Genomic DNA, 26,631 nt, shown 5'->3' with positions numbered 1-26,631 from the left:
GCGGCGGCGGGAGACACGTGGGGGCGCCGCCGGCCCCGCTGCCGCCGCTGCCGCCATGGAGGAGCCGCTGCCGCCGCCGCCGCCGCCGCCGCTGCCCCAGGCGGCCCCGCCGCCCGCCCCGCCCGACACCGCGGCTCCCGCGGCCTCGGTGGATGGGGAGCCCGCGGCCGAGGCCGCCCCCGAGTGGAACATCCCGCCCAACGCGCCCGCGTGCATGGAGCGGCACCTGGAGCGCGCGCACTACCGCGCAGGTAGCGGGCGGGGGGCGCGGGGTGCCCGCGGTGCCCGGGACCCTCGGGCGCTCCCCGGGCGCTCCCCGCGCCGCTCCCCGCGCCTCCCCTCGTGTCTCTCCCGCAGACGGGGCCCTGCTGCTGGGCGCCTCGGGGCTGAACGGGCGCTGCTGGACCGGCTCGCTGTGGGTGTTCGCGGAGCCCCGGCGCGCCCCCAGCGAGGGCTTCTGCACCGCCGGCGTGCAGACCGAGGCGGGGGTCGCCGACCTGTGCTGGGTGGCTGACAGGGGCATCCTGGTGGCCTCCGACTCCGGTAAGCAATCCTCCGCCGAGGTGAGTGGCGGTGGCGTCCCCTCTGCTGAGCTGGGTGTCCCCCCGTTCCCCTCCTCTGAGGTGCGTGACCCCCTCCCCATCTCATAGGTGGGCGTCCCTTTCACTGAGGTGGGGGTCCCTTTCACTGAGGTGGGTTTCCCCCTGCATCCCCCAGGTGCTGTGGAGCTGTGGGAGCTGGAGGAGAACGAGAGCCTCATCGTGAACAAGTTCTGTAAATACGAGCACGATGACATCGTGACATCGGTGTCCGTCCTGGCCGGCAGCACCCAGGCTGTCAGCGGGGGCAGGGATTTCTGGTGAGTGTCCCCAGCCTGGCAGCCGTGTGCCCGGGCTGTGCTGGGAGCTCACTGCTCGCTCTTGTCCACAGCGTGAAGGTCTGGGACATCCCGGAGCAAACGGTGCTGCACTCCTACAGAGGTGAGTTCCGACCCACCTCCCTCTCTCCTTTTTATAGGCCCCCTTTATATCCCACTTTGGTCCTTTCCCCCCAACCCCTTGTCTGGCTCCCTCAAGCTCAGGGGTGTCACAAGGACTTGTGGCCATGGTTGGATTGGGCAGCTCATCACTTTGGTAGGAAGCAGTTGGCGGCTGCTGAGCAGAAGTTATCCTGTGTCTGGGCATAAACTATTCTTTGTCCAACTGCTGTGCCTCTGGAGGTCCTTGGGAGTATGCGGGAAAGTTGGATCCAATCTTTGAGGCTCTTTATCCTTTTGTGCTTTTGGTAGCTCACTCCGCTGCAGTGACATGTGTGGCTTCCTGTCCTGGTAAGGACACTGTGTTCCTGTCCTGTGCTGAGGTAAAGCTCACTCTATTGTCTAAACCTACCCCATAGAAATGAGATTTAACTTTAGGTATTGACAGTTTAATGCACTTAGAAACCACCTCTTGTGTTGCAACCTGCCTCCCTGTATTATTGCAGTGTTGCAGTCTGATAAATTTATAATCAGTTTACCAAGCTGATTCCTACAGGTTTGTATCAAATTTTGGGAGCTCCTAGTTCTGTCCTGGGGATGACTGAAGGCTGCACTTACTGACAGCACGATTTTAACCCAGAGGAAGAGGCAGGGTCATTTTGCCTGTGAGTCAGCAGTGAATCTGAATTTATGCCACAAAGAAATTGTAAAATTCTTCTCATTCCTTTTGTATTTATAGGACAACAGAACTTTACTCTGGGACACCAGATGCCCCAAACCAGCTACCCGAATTGGTATGTCTCTGTGTGCAGTCACTGCTTCTTCATGAGTTTGTGTTGGAAGAAATAAATTATTTTATGTCTGATTTCTAAGTCTTAACTCTAAATCCAGTGATGTGCCTGTTAAATCCAGTGATGTGCCTGTTAAATCCAGTGATGTGCCTGTTAAAACCTAAGGAGGTCTAACACTGTCACAGACAATAAGCTTAAAACCCTTGTCGTGATGCAGTAGCAGTGCTAAATGAGTTAGAGCAAGAATATCTTTGTGCTGCCTCCTTCCACACTCACCCGTTTCTTCCCTCGCAGTTTGCAGTGCCTGTAATTACCTCCCTACCTCAGTCATGTGGCATCCACAGAAAAGTGACATCTTTGTCTTGGGTAAGAATCTTGACTCTCACCAGGCAAAGCAAGGTCATTATTTTCACAGAACAGATTTTGCTGCTAACTTCCCTCCCCCTCTGTCGCAGGTGATGAAAGCGGAACAGTTGCACTGGTGGACACAAAGAACCCCGACTCTGCCCTCAGCGCCGCTGTGCACGCCCGAGGCATCACGGGCTTTGCTTTCTCTGCACACAGGTACCGAGTGATACTGGCACAGAACGTGGGACTGCATCCCCTTAACAGCCTGAGTTATTTTTGAGTAAAACCTATGAGAGTGCCAGTTTTGGTCATCTTATCAAGGAGATTGTAGCAAAGAACAGAGTAAACCAAACGTTGTCTCACTTCTGACTCCGTGAATGTCCATGACAAGAATTCTGCAGTTCCAGAATTACTGACCCGCACGCTGTGGGGATTTTTCTAATTACAATCACCTCTGGTTAAAGAAGGATCACTTGCTTTCAGACTCTAATAGAATATTCCCGCTCAGTGTGCTGGCACCCTGCCAAATGCTGATGAAAACATTTTTGTAAGATTTTCTGTGAGTTAATTCGCTGTACCTGGGTCAGGATCACTAAGACTCCTGCTTTTCACAAATTTATCCCTAAAATTTCTTGTATTTGATTGTTCTAACTGTGCTCTCATCTCTCTCTAGTTCGCCCTTACTGGCTTCAATCAGTGAAGACTGTTCAGTTGCTGTTCTTGACTCAGACCTCTCAGAGGTGTAAGTACAGACAGAATGTACTCACTGCTGTTTTCTTCTTGAGTTAATTACTAATACACAGAAACCCGGGTTTGGGGTGGAAGGGACCTTAAAGATCATTCATTCCACCCCCTGCCATGGGCAGGGGCACCTTCCACTATCCCAGGCTGCTCCAAGCCCCGTCCAGCCTGGCCTTGGACACTTCCAAGGGTGGGGCAGCCACAGCTGCTCTGGGCAACCTGGAGTTGAAAATATTCCTAAGCAGAGAAGCATCATCCTAACAAACCAGCAGTTAGGGATTGCACAAGCCCACATACTCCCAGTGCTTGATGGCTAATGGAGTGTTGGTGTTTTCCAGGTTCAGAAACCGTTCTCATCGAGACTTTGTAAAAGGCTTGTCCTGGTCTCCTTCAGATGATGCCTTGCTCACTACAGTTGGATGGGATCATCAGGTTTTACATCACACTGTCCCCATACCAGCTGGTGAAGCTTCTGGAATCAACTGTGTAAAAGAATAGTTTTATAAACTCATGGTCCAAGTTCCTTCCTGGCATCACTTTGATTCTGCTGAAGTCGCAGGTGTGTGAACTGGAGTGGGGATGGTCTGTTGTCTGCCTTGAAGCTTGTGGCTAAGAAGGTTCCTGTAGTAATTTTGATTTAGGCATAAGTTAGTTACAAACCAAGCTTTACCCTTTCCTCAGGAGTGGCTTCTCCTGTAATAAAAGACTTTGGTTTTACTCAGAAAAAAATTGACTTCAGGCACAGAGGAGACTTGGAGAGACAGGGAATTAGGTGTAATGAAAATAGAAATAAAGTCAAAAAGACTTGATTCCTTCCTCAGTTCTCCAGACTACCCATGGAATTAATAGAACCTTTTGGGGGAGGTTAGCAACACACCTCTTGTTGGGTAAAAGTGAGAGCCTCACCCATGAGCAAAGTTCTTTGCTCTGTAAATCAGGTGGAATGAAAAGACCTCTTGGGATTCAAGGACTGGAAGGGTTCCAGTGCTGTCTTTGATGCAGCACATGGTTGAGAGTGTTGGGCCTCAGTACCAGTGTGGAGCCTCTTGTGAGCACTGGTTGTGCACTGGTCTAAAACACCAGTGTTTGGTGTCAGGATGTAAAATGAGGATCCCAGCTGGAGCCCTGTGAGTAAACATCTTTGGGGTGGTGCTGGAGTCCTGGGATGGCCAGCACGTGCTTGGCCCCAGGGCCAGTTGAGGGGACTGTCAGAGGCTGGGAGCCAGGAGGGAGCGGGTGCTGTGCTCTTTGACACCACGTTTCATCTCCTCTGTGCTGAAGGCAACTTATCAAGGATAAGACCTGTGAACGAAAGGTTTATTTGAGGGAAAAACTGGACTAAGGACTTCAGTTGTCATGTGCTTGCTCCTGTACCAGACTGCTTAGTGATAAACCAGATCCATGCACTTGTGACGAGTGACCTCTTGTGCTGGCGACTGAGGGGACAGGACATTCCCCTACTCCCCAAAACAGACTCCACAGAACCCTGAGAGGTGTGTTTGTCAAATACCACATACATTTCTAACTCAGCTGTTTCCCTGGAACATATTTACCTGGAAAAAGTCATTGCTCTGCATGCATTGCTGCTGCTCTAGATAGGGCTTGGTCTGGCCTAGTATTTCCTAGACAGAATTAAGCAAGTCCTGACTGATGAAACAAAAATGATGTTGAAATGAATGTTACTCTGATTCTTTAGCATGATAGCAGCACTTAAATGTACACTGCTTCCAGTTCTTACCTCTGCATACACATAGGTTTAGTTGTGCAAAGCCCACAATTAATTTTTAGGCAGACTAAGCTTTCCCAGGCTCTGTACTTTTCTCATTTACTCTTTATAAACCTCACTTGCTGCTTTTTAAATTCCCGTGTCATACAGGTGTTGACAGAGCAACTTCCTGTTCTAGAGCAGTGTATGGCCAGAAACAGTAAATGATTATAAAAACTGACACATTTCTTCAGAAATACCCCTTGAACCACAAAGTTCCCTGTTAGGGACCTCTGATGCTGTACTGAAACGGGTCTCGTGCTGGTTCTGAAAAAGTTGTCTTGGAAGATGGTTTTCATTTGTAACTGGGTTTAAGTTTCACTGGGCCACTTCTGTAGCACTGAAGAGCCAGCTGAGATCATCCACACAGTTAAAGTTGTGATTTCAGTCCCTGATATTAAAACTGTTCTTAAATAAATGTTCACCGTGTTCCTGTTCAATGCCAGGGTGCTACAGTTCTTCAGCACTAGTGCAAGGCAGGCTCTGGGTCCTGCTGCTTTTCAGGAAGTTTTTCTTTCCAAAGGTCTGAACATGGGTTTCCATCATGCACAGCTAAAAAGAAAAGTTCAAATGTCAGACATTAAACCACGTTAAGTTCTCATATTGCCACACCTGAGCAAAACACAACAGCACATGGCAAAAGACTCGTGGTGGATGGTGAAGCCCTTAGGGACAGCAGGTCACTGGTGGTATATTAACTCTGCTTTTACAATCAAAGACTAAAAACCCCTCAACGCTTCAGCATCTGGCAGCTGTTTGTTGTGCCACAGGATGGCAGCAGCTGCCCTTGACAAGGGCAAGGCAGCACCGCCCCAGCTCTGCACCTTGCCTTAAAGAGTATCTGCTTTTGGGGTTTCTGGCGCTTGCACTTGGGGTTCTTTCACTCTCGTAAGGGAAGCACAGAAGAGCAGCAGTTCAGGAGTCACTCCTGGGTTCAGCTTGGCTCAGAGTTGTTGTACCAGTGCTGGCAATGCTGCAGTAGTCACACGGACGCATGGGCAGCGTGGCACAAACGCCACCAATCCCACATCAATCCTTGCTGCCTTTGCAGCTCTCTGCCAAGGAACGGAGGGAATTCTGTGGGGTTTGTGGCTTGCCCAGCTGTCCCTGCACCACATGCCTTTCAGGTTTGGGGACATCCACTGCAGCTTCAGCAAAAGCTTCAAGGCATACATTGCACCCTTTCCCTCCCTCAGAGCCTGCTTCTGTAGCCAGAGCTGGATGAAGGAGGTGAGAATGCAAATCAGTTTAATTTTGAGTGGAGAGAAGCCACTGCAGACAAGCCTTTTATGTTGCTGCTTGTGTTGCTCACACTGCGCTTGCAGTTTTGGGCACAACATTCGAGTTGGGACTTGCAGCAAGGATGAGAGTTTCGTCCCTAATGAACGGCTCCAACCCAAGAACTATTTATAGAAGCTGCACCAGCTCCTCTGCCAGCCTGCCCAACCAGCTGGGGGTGAGTGACAGAGCTCTTGGGGCTCAGCTGCCCCTTCATGCCTTGACTGGGCTTCTAAAGACACTGAAACGGCCACGGGCTTTGGATCAACTGCTCAGAGAAATTGGACCGAGCCCTGGGTGAGCTGAAATTCAAACCCTCGCTGAGCTACATTTTCCCATCCTTCCAAGGACATGCAAACTTCTCAATCTTCCAGCAGACAGACCACATAAGCAACACTAGAAAAGAAGTCAGACCACACATGTAATAAAACAATACATCCAGAAATGTTTAATGCAAGAAGGTTGGTGTTCAATGGCACTCATAAATAAGAGACTTTGTTCAATACTTTACAGCTCATGCTCTGTTACACTGCCCTAGCAGGAACGTGTGAGGAAGAGGCAGCTAAGTTGTATCACGACTTGAATGACCACACTGCAGCACAGAGGGTGAAGTGAATAATTCCACGCTCAGGCTTCAGGATTGCTGTCAGCACTGGGCTGAGGCAGGTTGCTTTGCACCATTAATACCCCTTAGTTTTGTTTCTTCTTAACTCTGTTGCTAAATGTCTATAGTGAAAGCTGGGAGGAACAGAAACAGGAATCCAAGGACAGTTTATCCACATACCTGACAGAGTATGTCTGCCCCAGGAAGAGGGAGCTCTTCCCCATCCCTGCAGTCCTCATTTCATGAGAGATTTAACTCTGTCCCCAAGTGCTTTGGCTGCCAACAATTTGACAGTGGTTCCTTTGTCACAATGGCCCCAGAATCAATGTCGAGTTGTTACTGAAATACCAGAATTTGCTGAATGCATTCAGGAGAAGCAGGGATAGTCCCAAGTGTTTAAAGAATAGAAGTGTTCCACTACTGAAAACCTGCGTGCTAACCAGTTCTACAATTGGGAGCAGAGTCCAGCCTGATTTAGTGACAGCTCAGTCCCCTGTGCAGTCCCAGAATGGTGTTCTTGAATGAAGAATGGCTATTTTATAAAGCTGACTTATATTATCATGCTTCTAATACTAAATTAAAACAAATTTATCTGCTAGAAATGAGACACTCCATGGTGTCTAAGACTATATTTTGACTACACAAGAATTGTGTGTCTGGGTGAAGTAGCAAATGTGACATTCAAAGCTAGTGCCACCATGGGAGTGTCACATTTTTCTCTAAAAAGAAAAAAACTTGTGCTGGGGAGATTCCAATTCTTGAGGTGGAAAATTGCACACACACACCCCCTGCCCTCCCCACTCCTGGGCAAAGTCAATACCAAAAGCTGAAATCGCCCACCCAGCCTTAAAATTGTTTTTGAGAGCTCATTTGCAATTATAGCTTACTATTTTGGAAAAAAAAAGTATCAGGAAGAAAAAAACATTAAGTTGCAATGTTATCAAAGTGACTTCTTCTTTCAAGTTAAACTGGTGAAACTTCATCCAATACTAAAACATGACCCTGAAACCCCTCAAAGAGGATCGCGGATTTACTTCCACAGATGAATAAGAATCCTCAAGATGCTGTATTTTGGGGCGGGTGGTATTCCACGTGACACTTGGCACACTTAAATATCCTTATAGTTACTCCTTAGTCACTTTTCTCCATGAATATTTTTTTAAAACCAACACCCGGATATTTAAAGTTTATGATTTCAATATTGGCTGGGGTGAGCAATGGAAATCTTCCAAGTCACTGCAACTTACTGGCATAAAAATGCCCTTTGAATTAGCTATTAGACTGATTATTTTATTTGCGTTTTCATTTTATTCACAGCAAAGTAAAGTTCAGACTACTTTAAAGCTGCTGCAATATCTGAACGGGCTGTTAAATTATTAGGTGAAGCTGGAAATAAAACAGAATGTCGATGACATGATACAAGTATCAAGATAACTTTTGAGAATTCCACCGTGAAGGAAAATTTATCCCTGATTTTGAGCTGAACTGTAGAGCAAGATCTGCTTGCAGGCCACGTACAGGTGTGTGCAAGGCAGGGTAAGCTGGAGTGGAACCAGTGGTATTTATAGCATTGAAAATAGAAAGTGCTTTCCATAAAAATAGACTAATGTCTCAAAGTGCTTTTAGTTTGTCAGTGATTAGAAAATATTCTCTACACGTTTTTACAGTTATCTTACAGTGACTTTCAGCAAGTTTACCTATGAGGAAGATTCTCTATTTCTAGTTTCAGGCCGCTGGCTATTCACAGCTCAGGTCAGCTGTTGTGAGACCCCATGGCTCACTCTGAAGGCTAAAACCCTCTTTAAGGCTACTCACACCTCCCACCCCTGCACAGCCACCACCAGCTCTCAGAGGCACCAGCGGGAAGCAGGGACAGGTTTGCACACCCAGCCCCTGGAAAAGCACTGAGGGAAACACCGGGAGCCAGCTCCCTTCAGGGTGTCACTGCAGACACCCCACACACCACGAGGATAAATAGTCACACTGGAATTTAGCTTCTCGGTCCCCAAAGCAGAGATGGAAGCCAAGTCTCAGTAGAAGAGTTTATAAGGACACTGGGGGGAGGTTACAGGGGTGTGAAGTGGCAAGAGACCCCTCGGGGAGAGCACCAGCAGCACAGCACCTTGGCGAGTCGCTGGCACCCACCCACCAAAGGAAAAGGATTGCTCCATGTCCTGTGTCTCCAAAGTGCTTTACAGCCATCCAGCCAGGCCTCACAGCCTCCTTCCATGAGGAATAATTACCAACAGAAACAGAAACATTTACAGTGACCAAAAGGCACAGCAAAGCAAGGCCCCTGCTCCCGAAACTGCTCCTGGAGAAGGGGTCAGAGCCCAGCTCGGCAGGACAGGCCCTGACTGCCCAGAGCTGGGTTTAAGGCGTAATTCATTTGCTCCAGACTCCTGAAGGACAGAAAGGGTAAGGATCTAGGCATCCTAAACTCTCCTCCTATCCCACTGGCCTCACATTCCTATTTTAATCCCTGACATTTAGCTATACACTGCTTTGCTTCCATTGTGCACATCTGCGAGTTGGTTTCTCCCTGCTCCCAAACATGCTGGAGTTAACCCAATTAAAAAAAAAACAAACTGAAATCCATCTTTCCAGTGGTGATACTCTTTAAAGAGAGCTAAGGATGCTCTTTGGCTTTCCTAGACCGCAATTCTGAAAATAATCCAGGAGGGAAAATGGGAAAAAGGGAAACCACGTTAGCTCATGTAACAAGGCAGCAGCCTGCCCTCCGCAGTAACTACTCTCCATGACAGTCTTTTTTGAGAAAAGTCCAAGTCTCGGGCTCGCTCCCCGCCTTCCTCATCAGCAGTTTCAAGCAGTGCATTTTCAGGCTGGGTTGGGACCGTCCCCTGGTGCCCGTGGAGAAGGAAAAGACCAAGCCAGGCGCGTTCTCGCCCTTTCCCAGCCGGACGCCAGCAGGGCAGCCCCGAGGTCCGGCCTACCGGTGGCTCTGGTAGGCGTAGGAGATGGGCTGGCGAGTGCCCGGCCTGACCGTGAAGGTGTTGGTGGGTCCCCCGTACTGCGAGGTGCCGTGGGCAGGCCTGGAGGGGAAACAGAGGGGAAGTCACCGAAAGCCCAGGCAGACCTTGGCGTTTAGTCAGCCTTGCAATGATGTATTTTACTGCTTCATGTCTCCACTCAGTGAGGTGGGGAGGGGAGGGAGATGGGCACCAGGGTCACAGCTGGCACCAGGGAGGAGCCACGGAACAGTCACTGCCCTTGGACCAGGACAGCAGGAGGAGCCGGGAGTGAGCACGAGCCAAGGGGCAGCGACATCACTGGAGCCCTGGTGCTGCTCTGGGGCCGGTTAGGGACACCGAGGACAGGAAGGGGTGGGCTTAGGGGGACACGTACCTGCTGGCTGTCAGCACGCTGGCAGGAGAGAAGTCCCCGTTCTGCCCCTTGTACTTGGCGTCAGCCCCGGTGCTGCCGTAGGCTGTGGGCTTCCCAGCAGCGTCCGCGGATGCCCGCCTGCCCTGGGCGCTCGAGGGGCCGTTCCTGTGGGCAGAGCCCAGGCGGCTCTGAGCCCCGGCTGTGGAGCTGAACCCCCCGGGGCTGTAGGAGGAGAGGGCGGAGGAGAGGGTGCCTGAGGCCCGGGGGGCTGCGGCTGCCCGGGGGTAGGAGCTGTCGGGCTCCGACATGTACAGGCGCTTCTTGATCAGCGGGCGTGGGTTGGGGCCGTGGCTGGGGAAACTCGTGGAGCTGCTGTAATCCAGGCACTGGGGCGTGAAGTCGCCGTTCCTCCAGCTCTTCTCCAAGGGCGGTGGAGCTGCTGGCTCCTGGCTGCCCCCGCAGCTGCGGCTGTAGCCAGACCACCTGAAATAGCGTGGCTCACCTGAGCCCCGGCTGCTGTCAGGGACACTGGGGCACTTGCGGTTCTCCTCCCGACTTGGGAGGGGACCCTCATCCACCTCGTTGCTGAATTCGGGAGGTGGGGGGATAATCCCATAGTCCAGCGCCGTGTCCCCATTCTCCTCCTCCTTGGGCACTCTGTGGCAGGCTGGGCTGGGCTGGCTCGGCTGCCCCGAGTTCAGCAGGCCCCGGAGCAGGCTGGAGGCAGCGGCTCGCCGGGGCCCGGAGGGCTGTGCCTCGCCCACTGCCCGCACGTCCCGGCCCTGCTCCGAGGAGCTGGAGAAAGAGGGGGGTTTGCTCCAACCGGAGCCCGCTGGACTGGCCGCAGAGGGCCGAGGCACCACGGTGAAGGAGTAGGGCTTGGACTCGTGGCGGAAGAAGCTGGTGGAGGTGGTGTCCGACGAGGCACTGCTGAGTCTCAGAGGCGGCTTCGCCCTCAGCGCGGCTGCCCCGTCCCCGCCCTGGCGGCCCCGCTGGGCGCGCTGCCGGGCTGCCAGCAGCAGGGCCATGGGTGAGCCCCGCTCCACGCGCTCCCCCGTCACGGGGTGGATCAGCACCTCCTCCTGCCCTGCTCCTGAGGTGTCTGGGGGGCTCCTGGCTGAGCTCCCAGGGCAGGGGGTTTCAGCTGAGCCCAGGGCATGGGGCAGCTCAGCCGAGCTGGCCCCAGCCCGGTGCACTTTGTACTGGAAGACGGCTGAGCTGGGCTGTGGTGCCGGGCTCTGTGCAGGGGACACAGGGGGTGATGGGGAGGTGGGAGCAGGGGGCTCCTCTGCTGGTCCCTGAGGTGGGTCTGGGGGGCTCACGCTGCTGTTGAGGGACCCAGGAGCAGGGCTCACGGTCTCTGTGGCCTTGCCAGCAACAGGAGCAGGATGGTCCTTGTGATCTGTCTCATCCTTCTCCACAGCAGCCACCCGCGTTGGGAGTGGGCTGGGGACCGGTTTTGGCACCACTGAGTCACTCATGCCAGGGGGGCTCTTCCTCAGACCAGGGGGGCTCTTCCTCACTTCCGGGGTGCTGATGCCATTCTCCACACCCTGCTTCTGGCTGCTGAGCCCTGGGGAAGGTTTCCCCTCTTTCTTCAGGGACAGCATAGCCTCCAGCTCGTTCCTGATCATCATCACACTGCGGGGCTGTGGGGCAGGGTTGCTCTCTGGGCTGGTGATCGCTGTGCTGAGAGAGCCCCCGTTGGTGCTGGGGGGGCTGCTGGGCACCTCCTTCTTCTCGCTCTCCCCTCCCTTGGATAACTCCATGTCCTTCCTGGTGAGCTGGGGCTGGCTGAGCCCTGGCTCACGGCTGCCAGCACGGCTGGTACTGCTGTCCATGGGCTGGGGAGCACCCAGCTTCTCCAGAGGCCTCTCCTCCCGGCGCGGGGAGCGCAGCAGGGCCGAGAGCTCATCCCGCAGCCTGTTCAGGTTGTTGGCATCCTTCCAGTCATCCTCGCAGGTCGGGTAGTCCGGAGGAGGGAGATCCAGGTCGTTTGCAGTGAGAGGTTCAGATTTTGGAGGGGAGTCTCTCCCAGCTGTTTTCAGCTGGGGAATCTTCTCCCCCTCTGAGCCCGGCAGCAGGGACCGGTGGCCGGTGGCATTTGCCCCTTGGCTGAGCCCTGGGCCCGGCTTGGGGCTCAGTGGAGGGGGTACAGCTGGCTTCCCAACGCCCTGTCTGAGCCCAGAATTTCTCTGCTCGGCTTCTCCCAGCCGCGCCTTGGCCGCGGGTCTGATGGTGAAGCAGGGTGGGAGGGGAGGCCGGGCGTGCGGCTGCCTGGGGATGGGCTCCTGCCGGCCGGGCTGGCCCTCCTGCACCGGGATGGACGAGGAGCGCGCCGGGGCCGGCGGCGGCACCTTGAACGACCTGGGGAAGGTGAGGTGGGGCTCGGGCTTGGGCTGCAGGCTCTCCTTGGGGCTGGGGGCTGCGGGCGCCCCGGCCTCGGCAGGGCAGAGCGGCCCCTCGGCATCCGCCTGCCTCGTGTTCAGCACCGTCTCCGACTTCCACTTGGAGATGCTGGGGGAGAAGGGTGCGGGGTCCCGGGCACCCGGCGGGGCTGGTGGGATGAAGTCTGGAGGAGCCGGAGTGCTGGGGGAGGACAGGGCAGAGGTGGGAGGCGGGGGGGCTGCCACGGCAGGAGGTGGTGGCACAATCTCAGGTGGCGGTGGTGGTGGCAGCATTTCGGGGGGTGGAGGGACCGGCGAGGCCGGAGGGGGTGGCACAGGCACCGGTGCTGCTGGAGGGGGTGGTGGGGGCACCGATGGCGGTGGGGGGATGTCTTCATCCACGTCATCCCCGTCGAGGGCCTGCGGGCGCAGGTCCCCCACCGAGCTGTAAATCCGATAATTGCCATTGACCTGGGAGCCAGAGCCTGGAAAGCAGCGAGAGCACAGCCGTGTGAGCACCTCTCCATCAGCACTGAGCCAGCCTGACCTGTGCCAGTGGCCCTCCCAGGGAGCCAGCCCCTTGCTAGGCTTGTCTAAAACTTCCTGAACTCAAACAGCCACTCTGCCTCACCCCTCAGGAATTAATTAATTTTCAATTACTTCAAAAAATAATTAATAGCAGACTCTATTTTAGCATGAAAATATATGAGCAGACTGTCTGCTCCAGAGCTCGGTACACACACACTTCCTGCCCCGAGGGCACGGTGAGCACTTTGTGCTGGCCAGGACTCCACAGAGAAGATCCCTTACCAAGAGCTGCCTTTTCCTCAAAGTCTTCTGGCACCGACGGCGTTGGCACAGCCACCCCATGGGATTCTTGGGCGTTCTGCAAGAGTTGAGAAAACAGAGCTGTCAGTTTTACGCCCAGGGATCAGAGCGAAGGGCTGACAAGCAGCCAGTAATTTGTCCACACAAACTGGAGCCTGATGGGATCCAGGGCAGTTTCTGCGATATGGAGGTCCCTGTGGAAGCTGCTGTTGACAGGGTTTGAGGGGATGAGTGAAGTGTTCAAGGCTGCACAGGCCATGGACACAATTCCCCCGTGGTCAGGTGCGAGGGCAGGAGAGGAGCTCAGCTATTTCACATCTCCCCTCGGGGCTCCCCAGCCCACCAGCAACAGCACCGGCTCCTCACCATCCATGTACCAGCAAATTGAGCAGCTCCCCTGGGTTTGGAGGGTATTTTTCTGCAGCAAGCGCTGCCACAGTCACGTACACACCGCGCTGAGGCCACAGACAGACCTCCAGCCTTTTGGGAAACTGGCACCAGCATATCTGAACACTCTGGGGAAAACTGCTCCTTGTGTGGCTTCGCTCTCAATTACTCCCTTCACATTCAAGCTGAGAACTCAGCAGCGCCTTTAGCTGGGACAGGACCAGCAATTTAGCAGCCTACACATCTGGGAGGACGCCTAAAGCGAGGGCACTGCGGGTAATTAGAGCCACCCAGCGTGAGCCATTCGGGCAGGCTGACTCACCCGGAGCGCCCATGGGGCGCTGCCAGCAGCACAAAGCCTCTGCTGGCCCCGGACTCAGGGCTGGGCTGGCTCTGCGGGGCTGCAGGGGCTCCGGCACCCACGGAACACACGGCGCTGCCGAGCCGGGCACGGACGGCGGTGGCCAGCACGGCCCGGCTGCCACTCGCCAGGGCCCGGGGACAGCCTGGGGCACCACGAGTGTGTTGGAAAGACACAGAGCTCCGAGGGAGCGTCCAGCGAGGGACACGGCGCGGGCAGTGGTCGGTGGTCGGGGACGCGCTGCCCCATCCCCAGGCTCCACATCCACCCTGCGGCTTTCCTGCTCACCCCAGGCAGCTGTTTGCAGCTGTTAACAGCCCTTGACAAAGGAAATGTTATCCTGCCATCAGCCTGCGCCTCTCCCCAAGCTATTTCCTGCACACAAAAGCCTGGATAATGATTGAGCCCCTGCCCTTTGCCTTTCACTGCCATTATCACCATTTTTACATCAGATTGCTACGAGATTCCAAAGTCTCCTTGATCAAAGGTCAGGTTGGATTTGTTCATCCAGCCCCATCCAGGCACATTACGGTTACACAGTGCCGTGTCTGGGGAGCTCAGGAGCTGCTGGGGCAGAGCTGATTCAACAGCAGCACCTGAGCTCCTGCAGAAGAGCCCTGGAATGCCCCAGCTTTGGCCAAAATAATAGGAAAATACACATATTTCACTTGCTACGTCCATCACCCTGCAGATGACCAAAGATCCTCTACAACCACAAAGAAATGAGCCAGTTACTAGTGAGCCAGGAGTGAGTGGGAATTCACATTCCTGGGATTGCACAAAGGATCAGACAACCCCGTGCTGATGGAGAAGCCAAGGTCTGCAAAGGCATGCGCGCAGATCCTTAACTTCCTCTGAAAGCCAGAGGGAAGACAAAGGCCAAGAGAGGCACTTCAAGAGCTGATAGTTAAATTGTCCAGAGCAATGAGATTCCAAAACCACAAAGAAAAAACCCCCAGCAGTTCCCATTCGCTGTGGAATATTGCTGCTGGTTTCCAGAGCACCCTGAGGGTACCTGCCCATGTACAGGGAAACAAAGACGTCTGAGCTCTGCATTACAAGCAGCATATGCATCACCTGCCTGGACAGCGGTGGAAAGGGACTGGCAGTCAGAAGAGAGCTATGCAAAGCTGGAGGACACAGTCTGCACTTCATAAAGGAGCAGTAATTTTGGACGTGTCATTTCAAACTGGGCAAGCCTGTTCATCACCAAAACCTTCTGTGGCAGTTGCTAATGCTCAGCATCTCTCAAAAACCACCCATCCCCACGTCATGAGCTGGCTTCTAAAATGGAAAGCATCCCCAGCACGCTGCCAGTCTGCGGACATGACTGGCAAGATTGTTCCCGGGGTTTGCTCGGGGTGTGGCCAGCCCAGAAAACCTCCAGCTGATTCAGAGCAGGCTCAGGGTGCTGTGCCAGGAACCTGCATTTCCAGTTTGTGGTACCTGAATCAGATTTGTGCCTGCTGAGGATCCCGTGGGGGGAAGCTTTCACTGTAACCACCAGGAATCACTTTTCATCCCTGGAACAGTCAGACGTCCCCAGTTCAGGGAGCCTGCCCGTCCACAGGGTCCCCAGCTCCCCGGGCTCTCAGGAGCCCCCTCTTCCCACCCATTAAATGACCAAGGTTTGAGGCTGCCCGTTACAAAAGCCACCCCAAAATACAACTGCTGAGCACCCCGGGGGCTCGGAGAGGCCAAGGATCTCTCTGAATATGAAGAGCTGTCCCTAAACTTGTTTTTGAGCTAGGGCAGTCTGGTGGTTTGCTGAAGGCATTTATTCCCCTGGGATGCCAAAGCCCTGCCTGCAGCTGCAGTGCTGGGGAAGCCAGGTGGGCAGGGGGACGTGGGGGGACCCCTCTCCTGAAATCCCTGCTGCGATTCCGTGTGGGACAGCCCAGGGCCACGGGGGAAGGGAAGCTGCTCCGTGTGGGAAGAGCTGCCAGGTGCAGAGGCACAGGAGCTGCGGGGAAGGGCGTGTGCATCCTCCTGACTCACTCGGAGCTGCTCCCCGTGGGTGGGGGGAAAGGGTTAAGGCAGGAGCTGCAGAACAGCCCCGTGCAGGTGTGTACCCGGTGCAGGTATGTACGTGGCAGCAGAAGAGTCTGTGCCAGATCAAATCATGATCAAACCTCCCCAAAATAGTGCAAACATCCAACACAGACCGATCCTTCAAAATGCTGCCTTTTCCTACTATTCCTTCAGTTAAAGCCCAGGTTTGTGAGGGACCCTCACACGGGAAAAGGAGCCCCAGGGCCAGCTGTGCCTCTGCAGGCAGCAGCAGAGCACCAGGCCTTGGGTGACAGCCCTTAGGACTTGTTAATTCCTCTACCACACACACTTCCATTAGCAGAGGTCACCTCCTTGTCAAGACCAAAGGATTTCAGCGTTTTACTGTCTTCACTGACCTCCTGACCTGCAGGTATCACTTCAATTTAGCTGCTGATATCTCTGGAGCCTCTCTGAGCACTCTGCTCTAGTGGCAGGGGGTGGAACAAGATGAGCTTTAAGGTCCCTTCCAACCCAGACCACCATTCTGTGAATCCTGTGCCTCACTGTGCTCTTTAGGGGATAAGACCTCTGGAAAGTGCAGCATGGGGTCCCTCCTAGCCAGCCACAAGCAAGTGTGGCTTCTGGAGTTAAAGCCACCTCCAGGCCCTCTGCTCTGGCTCTGTTGGCCCTTGCTGCTCCAGGCCCTGCTCCCAGCTGCTGCTGGAGCACTGGCAGCTCTGCTGGGAAAGAATCATCCCCTGCACACCCACAGCATCACCTCCTGATTCCTCTGCTGCAGCAGCACTCGGTTCAGCACTGCTGGCTCCAGCAACTGCCTGATCCCGGGACAGATCCTGCCAGCAGTGGGGAGATAAACTGCAGTGCAAGCCTGATCTATCATCTCCATGCTCAGCAATTATTCTTTAATTGAAAATGCAAGTCTGACGGTGCTCACGCCTCTCCCCCGAGTGCCTCGTCCATGTCCCACACCAGCCCTGAACTCAGATCACCTCCTAATCCCTCGTACCCAGCGTCATTACAGAGTGGTTTTGCTTTCATTTCTTCTCTCCCTCGGGTAGGGGCTGAGAGCAGCAGCCAGCCCGGCTGGTTCTGGGCACCAGTTCCACCCCAGCAGTGACTCGGGCACTCACCAGGGGCAGGAACGTCAGCAGCGGCCGGACCCTTGGACGGGGCTTAAGCGTTGCTGTGCCAGAGTCTGTCACTGTCCCAAAGCGATTGTCACCGTAATACACCTCGATCACATCACCTGAGGGGAGAGCAGACTGTTAACAGCAGCACTGAGCTTGGGCAGTGGGCAAACAACACCGGACACTGCGGAATTTTAAAAAGAGCTGTGGAGAATTTGCTGCATCAGCTGCCAGGAATGGGCAAAACCCACCAGATTCTGAGGAAAACCTGGGTGTCTTGGAGGTGAGTGGAAGACAGGGAGAGAAAGGTCCTGTGTGTGCAGGACAGGCACTCACAACCCTGTCACACACCTGCAGAGCACAGAGAGCCTTCCCTGAGCTCCGGGGATGGAACTGAAGCAGCTCAGAAGGATCCAATCCTGATCTGAGCAGCTGGAATTGAGGGGGGAGGCAGCAGCAGAGCTGACCAGGAGGAGGGACAGCTCCTGCCCTTCCTCCCCTGCTGAGCACTCTGTGGGCAGAGCACTGGCATCCAACCCAGAGGTGATTCCAGGTGCTTCACAACACTCCCACACTCCAGCCTGCTTTAGGTGACTTCCCACAAAATACTGCTGTGGATGGAGGGAGACACCAAGGCAGGAAGTCACAGGGTCCTGGTGTGACAAGCAGGAGAAGGCATCAGGAATTCCTGGTTCCCAGCCTTGTGCTTTCACCTTGAACCACACCTCTTGGGCCGGTTTTTTTCTGACAGTGAATAAAGCTCATAAAACTAATTTAATTACATTCTTTGTGTCTGATTAGCAGCATGAATTAACAAGCAGAAATACTGAAGCACGTAAACCCCACCTTGGCTGGAAGGAGATACACAAATAACTCGTAGCCAAGGAGACCGACATTAAAGAAAATCTGAGAGTTTGGGGAAGGAGGGGGAAGCAACAAAATGGCTGTGATTGAAGGGAAAACTGCAGGAGAGTTCCCAACAAGAGATTTCAATAGTGAGGAAGGGAGGAGAGGAAGGAGGAAGAACCAAGCAACCTCCACCCCAAAATGCAGACACCAAGTAAAAAGCTTTCTTCTTTTGCCCCCTTCCCTAAAAAGTCTGGGAGCACAGACCTCAAAGCTGAGCCCCTGCTGAAGTGTGAGGCACAGAAACAGGTCCTGTCCAGTATGGGAAGCTGAGGAGCAGAAGGGTGAGGGTTGTGTAAGCTCTGGGCTGCATTTCCAAGCCTCCCAAACCCAAAGGCAGTGCTCTCCAAAGCGGGTCTGTGGCCGAGGAGCTCCGTGCCCCAGAGTCCCTGATGAGACTGTGCAAGCCACGGCCTCTGCCACAGCCCCAGCCAGTGTCCTACTCCCTCCTGCGGGTCCCTGCTCGCCCTTGGTGTGTCCTCTCCACACTGCCTGACCCAGTGCCAGGGTCCCCACCCCATCACACACTGCCCTGGCACTGGCTGTGGTTGTCACCAAATCTCTGCCCTCCTTGGATGGGCAGAAATCAGGAGGAAGCTCCCAAGGAAACAGCTTTACACCAGGTCTGGTGAAAAAAGAGGAGGGCAAATGCCTGTGTGTGCATCCCACAGAAGGAAAGCACTTGCATGAACACCTGGAATGAAGAACGTGACCACACCAGGGGCTGGGCACGAGGCAGCACAGCCTCTGCTGAAGAGTTGGAGGCAGATGAATTCCACACAACCTTGAAACACACCACTGAGTCCAGAAGCATGTCAGCTTTTCCCTTCTCCCACCCAGCACCCCCCAAGTTACCCTGGGACACCCCCAGAAATATCCAGGGTGCTATCACTGCCCTTCCAGGCAATCGCAGCTTCCTCTCCCTGACACCAAACTTCTCCCACCACAGGACGTTCTTTACACAAAGGACATTTTCTTCAGCTTTCAAATCACCAATCAACCTGTGCTTCAGTCAGCCTGGTCCTACCAAGATTTTACCACTTCCCTGCCTGGGAGGGGCCTGAGCACACAGGAGGAGCTTCTGGAATCCCAAGGAGGACAGAGGTGCCAGCAAATTGCCTGGAAGTGTTCAAGGCCAGGTTGGATGGGACTTGGAGCAACCTGACCTAGTGGAAGGTGTCCCTGCCCATGACAGGGAGTGGAATGAGGTGAGTTTTAAGGTCCCTTTCCACCCAAACTCTGTGATTCTGTGATGATTAATTCTGTGGGTGACCCCGCATTCAGTGAGTAAGGAGCAGGAATTAAGGGCAACAGGAGAGTTTGGACTCAGACCGCCTGAGCAGCAACAGAGTAGTTCTGAGACTTGAAATGATGAGTTTTATATTTAACAAGTCGCTAGGTAAACCCAGTGAGAAACTGGATTAAAGATCACAAGGACTTTGATCCTAGATTACTAAGCATCGCTACCCTGAATGCTTTAATTAAAGTAAAATGAAGTGCTTGTAGTTGTGTTTTCTTTGCTAGATAAACAGGACTTGCCTGCTGGGAGCCTGTCACCAGCAAGACCTGAGCTCTGCCAGCTTCGTTTCCTGGAAGGAGGGATCAGGAAATGCACCCTTGGAAGCTGCGGAAAGCAGCTGGCTCAGAGGACTGGCCTTGCTTCGGCCACTTTTTGACATTCAGCCTGTCCTGGAGACATTTGTGTTTGCTCAGCCATGGGAAATTAAATAAACAATTTGCCATGCATGTAATGGAACTTCTTCCTCCCCGGGGGTTGCATCACCTGGAGGAGGCACAGCAGGTTTGAGCCGGGGTATCCACAGCTCCCAGGAGGAGGAGGAGGAGGTGGCATCAGTCACTATATTCAGGAATCTCTGAGTCAGGGACATGCAAACCTACACCCATTCCACATTGCTTAACTTGTGTTTACTTTGTATGAGAAACTAAGGTGGGGATCAGCAGGAGCAGCGGACTCCTCCTGGCCGCAGCGCTGGTGTGAAGCTCTGCAGGAAATGTCCCAGAAACAGGGCCAGGGACGGGGCTGGGTGGGGGCCCAGGTACAACAGAACTGTCCCTTGGGACTGTCCCTTGGGCTGCTGAGCAGGGAGCAGACCCTTCCTCACACCGACCCACACACACCACTGTGAGCGCGGTCCCTCAGCCCTGGTGTCACTGTCACAGCACCCTCCACAAGCCACATTCAGGGCAGAAATGCCAAGAGGATGCTAAGGAGTGATCCAACAGCTGTTAGGCTCAGATTTCAGGACTCCTGGCTTTTCCTTTGCAATCTGACCCACACCTGAGCAGAACGCTTTTGTACTGCCATTGCAGAACTGCAGCCACGGAAATCAGGCTTGTAATAAGCAGACACAGCAACTTCTTTTCTTTTTTTTTAATCCAAACCACATCAGAGAGAAGCTTGAATCCTCCTCAGATTTACGACAGTTAGAAATCAGCAATTTTCTTCCTAGGTTGCAGAGTTGCATGAAACTGCCTGTCACATTTTCATTTTATCTTGGTTTCAGCAGCTTGGCCTTTGGGGTGTAACCACCTCGCAGTTGCTTTCACAGACAATACTTCACCCTGCACAGCTCAGCAGGCAGCACTTCCATTTTTTTTAATCTTGGAAGAGTTTGTTGGGCTCTTACATCCACCAAACTTCATCCACAAACTGCTATCTTCTATCTACCTGGCTCCATTACTATTAATTTGGCTCCCTCCTACATGAGCCTCCAGGGCACCGTATTGCAATTAAAACCACAAAGAAACACAAATAAATCCCGAGGAATATGCAACCCTCAGCTCCCTCCTCGCTCGCAGCCCTGCGATAAACAGGTTCATGAGTAAATAACTAAAACCTGGGAAGGCGCAGATCAAACATGGCGTGGGAAAGCGCGACGGGAAGCAATAAAACAGATTCACAGCCACTCATCAGCCTCTTTTAGCCAAGTTTAACTCGCCGGGAGCGGCGAGCCGGCCCCAGCCGAGCTGCGGACCGTCCGCGCCCTCTCGGGCCCGGGACCTGCGCTGCCGCATCCCGGTGCCACCGGGCGCTCCCGGAGCCTCCGAGCCGGGCGCTGGAGGAGCCCCCGCCGCTCCCCGTCCCCACCCCACCCTCCTCCCCCCGCGACCGCCCCGGCCCGACCCCGCACGGCTCGCGGCGGGCGGGGGACACTGACCGGTGCCACCCGCGCTGTCCGAGGTCACCTCCTGCGTGAAGATCCAGGGCGGGTTGGTGGCGAACAGGGACGTGGCGGTGGGGCTGGAGTGGCGCTTCCCGAAGAGGCGGCTGAAGGTGCCCTGCACCGAGTGGTGATGGTGCTTCTTCATCCTGGCCGAGCCGGGCGCTGCCGCCGCGCTCCCGGCCGGGCATCCCCGCGGCACCGCGGGACGGGGCCGAGCGGCTCCGGAGGGGCGGGGACGGTCCCACCCCCGGCCCCGCCCCCGCCAGGTGCCCCGGTGTGTGATCAGGGCGGCCACAGCGGGAGCGGTCGGGTGTGAGAGTCACGGAGTGACCTGAGCCGCAGGGGATGCGCGGGGATCGTCCCAGCGCGGCTGCGGCCCTGCGCAGACACCCCGAAATCCCACCCTGTGCCTGACACCTTTGTCCAAGCGCTCCTTGCGCTCTGGAGAGCCTGGTCCAGTGCTCAGCCACCCTCTGGATGAGGAACCTTTCCCTGATATCCACCCCAAACCTCCTGACCCAGCTCCGGCCGTTCCCTCGGTCTGAACCCTCGAGGGGTTTGATTTTTCTCTCTCTCCTTTGTTTCTCTGTCCGTTCACCTTCTGCTGAGCCCCGGCTTCCCCGGCAAGGCCAGAAACACCCGGTGAGACCGGGGTGCTCCGAGGGTCTGAGTGCTTTCGATGCAAAACCCTAAAGCCAGTGGGACTTGACCCCAAACCATTTCTAGTTTCAGGTACAAAAGCAAATTTCTAGCACTGCTAACGATTTTTTGTGCCATGCAAGTAAAAATTGAGAGTTAATGAGTAACACTAGCTACTAATAAATGTAGGGAATTCTGGAGAACTTTAAACCCCAAATAGTTGTCAAAACATTAACTCTGAAACACAGCTCCCAGCTTCAGGTTAAGGTCTTATATCTCTTTCTCTCTCTACCACATTCTGAGAGTGAAAACAATATAGATTTCTTTTTTCAGTGATAAATATCACTTATGTAATTACTTTGAAATTATGCTTTTCTTGTGGAAAGTGTCTTCTTTTTTTGCCTTAAAGTACAAATTAGAGCAACACATTAAATCCCCTGGAGGAATGAAAAATGAGCACTGCTATGATATTCCAAAAGGGAAGTCTAATCGTGGCACAGATTGTGAGGCAGCACTTAAATAAAGTGAATTATGAATGGGAAATGGGGAAGGAAAATGAGAATTAAAAAGTTAAAATTCAATCCTGTGGTTGTGCTAGAGGAGCTGTAATGATTTAAAGCGTTTTCCAGGGGATTTAACCCGGGCCGCAGCTCCGTCCCGCTGGTCGGATGCCTTTCCCTGGCTGCAGCGGGCAGCCCGCTCCCGGCTCCCGAATCCGCTCCCGGAGCAGGGGTGGCTTTGTGCCCTGCAATTAGTGGGACTCTCCTGACAGTTATCTTAAGTGCTGTTTGTGAGACGGAAACGCCGCTGCGGACTGGCACCCGCCCTGGCACTCAGCAGGGACCGGCTTTAGTGGGGTGGCAGGAGAAGGGATTGTCCTGCCTGCGAGGAGGAGTGGTGGTGGGATGGAAACTGGGAAACAGCAGAGCTGCATCCTGCTGAGCTTCAGGCAGCATCGCAGCATCGCAGGATCAGTTCGGTTGGAAAAGACCTCTGAGATCACCGAGTCCAATCTGTGGCATGTAAAGAAAATTCCCTGGGACCTCTCGAAAGCAGAAATCAGGTGGAATGAAGGACCCACTCCCTGCTGGAAAGACAAAGGACACAGTATCTCTACAAGACAGGCAAGGCAAAAGTGCTCGCTGATATCCACAGTCCTTGAATGACCAAATGGAACAGGACACAAAGAGAGGCAGTCATGGAAAAGGGAAGGAGAAGAGGAACTGTTTTAAGAAGCGAAGCCAATAAAATCCTGTGGAATGAGAGAGCCTGGGCTCGTGCACAAAGGTGTCCCACAAAATCTCATTACAGCAAGGAGACTTCAAAGGGGCTGCGGGGCTGCAGCGCTGCTCTGCGTGAGCAGAAGGAGTGATTCAGCTCCCTGACACTGCTCCGAGGAGTTCCTGAGCCCCGGGGCTGGGGGTGCCACGGCCCTGCCCCTGCCACCCCACCAACAGCGCTCCTGCCTCACGCTGGGTGGTGAGTGCAGGAAAACATCACCCTCACAACATGAAGGGATTTTGAGGTGAATTTATTATCCCACTGAACACCAGCTGCTCAACAATTCTGCCAGGGCTCCTGTGCACACTCCCATTTGTTTGTTCCAGGTGAAAGATGTTTGTTCTTTACCTTCCACCTCCCAGCAAAGCACAGACCTCTCCTCAGAAGGGCAGAAAAAGCTCGGGAGCAGCACGAGGAGCAGGCTGGGTGTGCTGCTGGGCACGGCGACTTCTGTGAAGTGCAAACTCCAGAGAAACAGGAAAGTTGCCAGGTTTGGTGGGTTGGCTGTATTTTTAAGGAAGGACAGCTGTCAGTCCTGAGTGACTGAGGCCACACAGCTAAAGGGACTGGTGGGCTGGGCTGGGCACGAAGCTCAGGAAGGCGCTTGGAAGATCTCCAGCAGATTTTATGGCATAGAAATTGCCATGTGAGCACTGCTGTGATGTAACACTCCACAGTGTGAGGCTGCCTTTGATCCCAACAGGGGTAAACACCCCAGAACAATCTGCTGTTGCATCAGGGTGAGGAGCTGCACCTTCAGCTGTGGATCGTTCCTGCTGCACTCACGGGTGTGAGAAGGGTTTGCACAGTGAGGGCAGCTCTGGCTGGACCTGGAGCAGGGAAGAGAAACCCTCAGGTGTGGCTGCAGAGCAGCAAACGGCTCTCATGGACAGAGAACCAGCTCGTGCGAATGATGACAGGGGCAGCTGGGGGTGGCAGGGCCAGCAGAGCATCCTGCAGAGCCCGGCCATGCTCCAGGCAGCAGAGGTGGGTCCCAGGAGAGGGTAAATCCTGGTCCCCATGGCTGAGCCTCTGCACCCTCTGCCCCACTCAGCCCAGGCACCCCTGTGACATCCAGCACCCTGTGCCACCCCCACGGTCACAACGGCCCCTGTGCTCACAATGACCCCGACGGCCCTGACAACCAGCCCTGCCCACGCTGGCAGGGCCGCCTCCTGCTTCACCCCCGACAGACCCACACTCCAGGGCCTCCATCACCGAGAAAACCTCACAGGTGGGTGTCCCAGGCTCACAGCTTGGCAGGAGGGACATGTCTCACCATGTCCCCTTCCTGTGAGCTGAAGATCCTTGCCCTGAGGGTGACCAGCACGACAAGGTCCCAGTGATGTCAGTGTGATGCTTCATCCCATCCCTGCTGCGCAAATCCCGCTGCTGCCGTCAGCCGGCTTTGCCCCCGTGGTGCCGAGAGCTCACAGCAAACCACACGTGGTAGTCCTGGGATGGCTCCTGGGATGGCTCCTGGGATGGCTCCAGGGGGACAGGTGAGGAGCTGCCGGCGTGGGGACAGTCCCTGAGCAGGGACAGGATGGGCTCCAGCAGCTGCCCAGGGAAGTCCTGCCCGGGGAGCACCACTGAGCCCTTCCTGCCTCCCTGATCACTGAACCAGCCTTTCCCTCTGACCCACCTGTGGGATTTGCTCTGACAGACATCAGACAGTTTGGGAGGGATTAGGGATCTGTCTGCATAGGAATGGGTGCAATAGGATTATGTGGGACTCTTCATTCAGGCACGGAGCGCTGGCAATGCCATAAATAGCACCGGGACCTTAAGCTGGTGCTTCCCTCCACGGCAGGGATCACGCAAGCAGGCGCATTCACCCGGGCAGGGAGGATGTTCCTGCAAACCTTCAGGTGCCCCAGAGGACAAGCAGGAACCGGGGGCAGCCGAGCCCCATGGCAGGAGCAGAGCCCAAAGCTCAGCACGCCCTGGCTCGGTCTCTGCCTGTCACTGGAATGACTGTCGGGGCTCCAGCGCCCAGCGAGGCTTGCTCATCTTGAAGGCATCTACATGACTTAGCAATTGGGTTGCCAAGGCAGCTCCAGCCTCCCCTCCACGCCCCAAATACAGGGGATTAATGCCTTTAGTGCTCCTGCTGGGTGGGTGCAGAGGCAGCAGCACAGTCGTGTGTGTACTTGTCTCTTCCAAAGTGAGAATGGCCGGGAGCTACCAGCGCACACGTGTGTGAAAACAGCAGTTTCTGAACAGTCTAAGTCCAGAGCAGGGGTACACAAACCTCACTGAAATGGCAGTGGTGGTATAAAATCTGCTTTTCAGGAGTCAAAATCCCATTAATTACCCCTGGGGAAAAATGGACTGAGGTTTCCTTGCAGCAGCAACTGCTGAAATAGCCCCTGGGTGCTGAGGTCCCGCCTTCCAGGCTGCCCCTGGGAAAATGAGTGACAAAAAGAGATGGTGAACCTGTAGGGATCTGGTGATTCCCCTCAGAGGCTTTAAGGAGATTTCTAAACAATTTGTGGGCATTCCCCTCCTAATAGGTTTAGGAGTCAGGGAGCAGAAATAGCACCGAGTACGTCACGGAAAGCAGGAAACCTCTTTACAAGGTTAAAAATAAGCAAACAGCAAAATGTTTATTTAGGACAGGCAGGAGTAGAGCTGCTTATTGTTGAGGGAAGAGCCAGTTTCCATTCGCACAGAGGTGTCGTCAGTGAAAACAAGATACCTGGGTCATGCTTAGGTAACAGCAGCAGAAATATCTCTGCCATCAAGCACAGCCCTGCAGCAGCCATGGGTCACAGGTGACCCCATGTGTGTCCTGGGGCTCATGTCCACCCCCCTCCTCTGCAAAGGGTTCTTGCAAATGCTCAGGCCAAACGGGCTCTTTCCCTGGTCCTTGTGCCCTGCGCGGGACCATCACATTTCTGGGGGAAAAACCCGCTTGGAGATCCACTGAGAGCAATTCCCAGAGCAGGAGGAGGCTCTGGGAGGAGGGTGGCGTGAGGTCCCTGCAGAGGCACCCAGAGCTGCTGAGCTGATGCTCCAAAGGACAGTGTCAGGCTCTGCCACCACTGCTGCATCCTCCTGCGTCAGATTGTGTGGAAACATTTTCAAGGCAGGTTTGCCATGGCTGTGCTTTGGTGACAGCTTTACCAGGAGCGTGTGCTGCTGGCATTTATCACTGTTGTAACTAAGAGTCAAGAGACAAGCAAGTCCTTTGTGCCTCATCATTTGTCTTTCTCAGCATTTGTCTAAAGTCACTTCCATATTTCCAGAACATCATTTGAGTTTAAACTCCCTTTCTCTTTAAGCAGCACCACCTCAGATTTTTGGCTTAGGATGTGTAACCCGCTGGCACCTCAGCACTTACACTGCCCCCACTGCCCTTGCAGGAGCTTCCCAGGCTCTCCTGGTGGGGGTGGTGAAGGGTGGGGGCAATTGCCACACATTTTTCTGGATCTTTTGCTCCACAGGTGGCTAAAACACCAGAAGCCCCTGGCAAAGACCACACAAGACCCGAGGGAATGGAGAAGGCCAAAGCAATGCCAGAGGTCACCAACACACCTCCCATGCCGAGGAACCGACCGCCTCCAGCTCCTCCTCTGGGCTCTCGCCTTGTCCCGTTTGTTGCCCACACCGGGGGCCGTCCCCTCGGCTCCTTCGACTTCGTCTTCTACCGCCCAGAGTGCTCCA

At 54.4% G+C, this 26,631-nt stretch overlaps 2 protein-coding genes and 1 long non-coding RNA gene across 3 annotated transcripts; 2 read left to right on the top strand and 1 right to left on the bottom strand.

Moving 5' to 3' along the window:
- Positions 1-30: 30 nt before the first annotated feature.
- Positions 31-5,061, top strand: WDR77 (WD repeat domain 77). Its single transcript, XM_032133028.1, has 10 exons — positions 31-251; positions 358-543; positions 718-859; positions 931-980; positions 1,289-1,359; positions 1,716-1,770; positions 2,062-2,133; positions 2,223-2,331; positions 2,789-2,857; positions 3,195-5,061. The coding sequence occupies exons 1-10, from the start codon at positions 56-58 to the stop codon at positions 3,352-3,354; spliced, it is 1,110 nt and encodes a 369-aa protein (XP_031988919.1). The 5' UTR covers positions 31-55; the 3' UTR covers positions 3,355-5,061.
- Positions 5,062-6,321: 1,260 nt separating this feature from the next.
- C24H6orf132 (chromosome 24 C6orf132 homolog) lies at positions 6,322-21,266 on the bottom strand. Its single transcript, XM_032133026.1, has 5 exons — positions 21,037-21,266; positions 16,955-17,070; positions 13,046-13,121; positions 9,870-12,720; positions 6,322-9,556 (listed from the first exon to the last, which is right to left on the bottom strand). Exons 1-5 carry the CDS (start codon positions 21,185-21,187, stop codon positions 9,454-9,456), a joined length of 3,297 nt encoding a protein of 1,098 aa, XP_031988917.1. The 5' UTR covers positions 21,188-21,266; the 3' UTR covers positions 6,322-9,453.
- On the top strand, positions 18,623-19,603 carry LOC116455326. Its single transcript, XR_004244365.1, has 2 exons — positions 18,623-19,065; positions 19,382-19,603. It is a non-coding gene; the product is annotated as an uncharacterized LOC116455326 (long non-coding RNA).
- Positions 21,267-26,631: the final 5,365 nt, after the last annotated feature.

The sequence above is a fragment of the Corvus moneduloides genome, chromosome 24 (genome assembly GCF_009650955.1).
Source record: "Corvus moneduloides isolate bCorMon1 chromosome 24, bCorMon1.pri, whole genome shotgun sequence".
NCBI lineage: Eukaryota > Metazoa > Chordata > Aves > Passeriformes > Corvidae > Corvus > Corvus moneduloides.
This window is presented reverse-complemented; position numbering and strand designations above follow the sequence as displayed.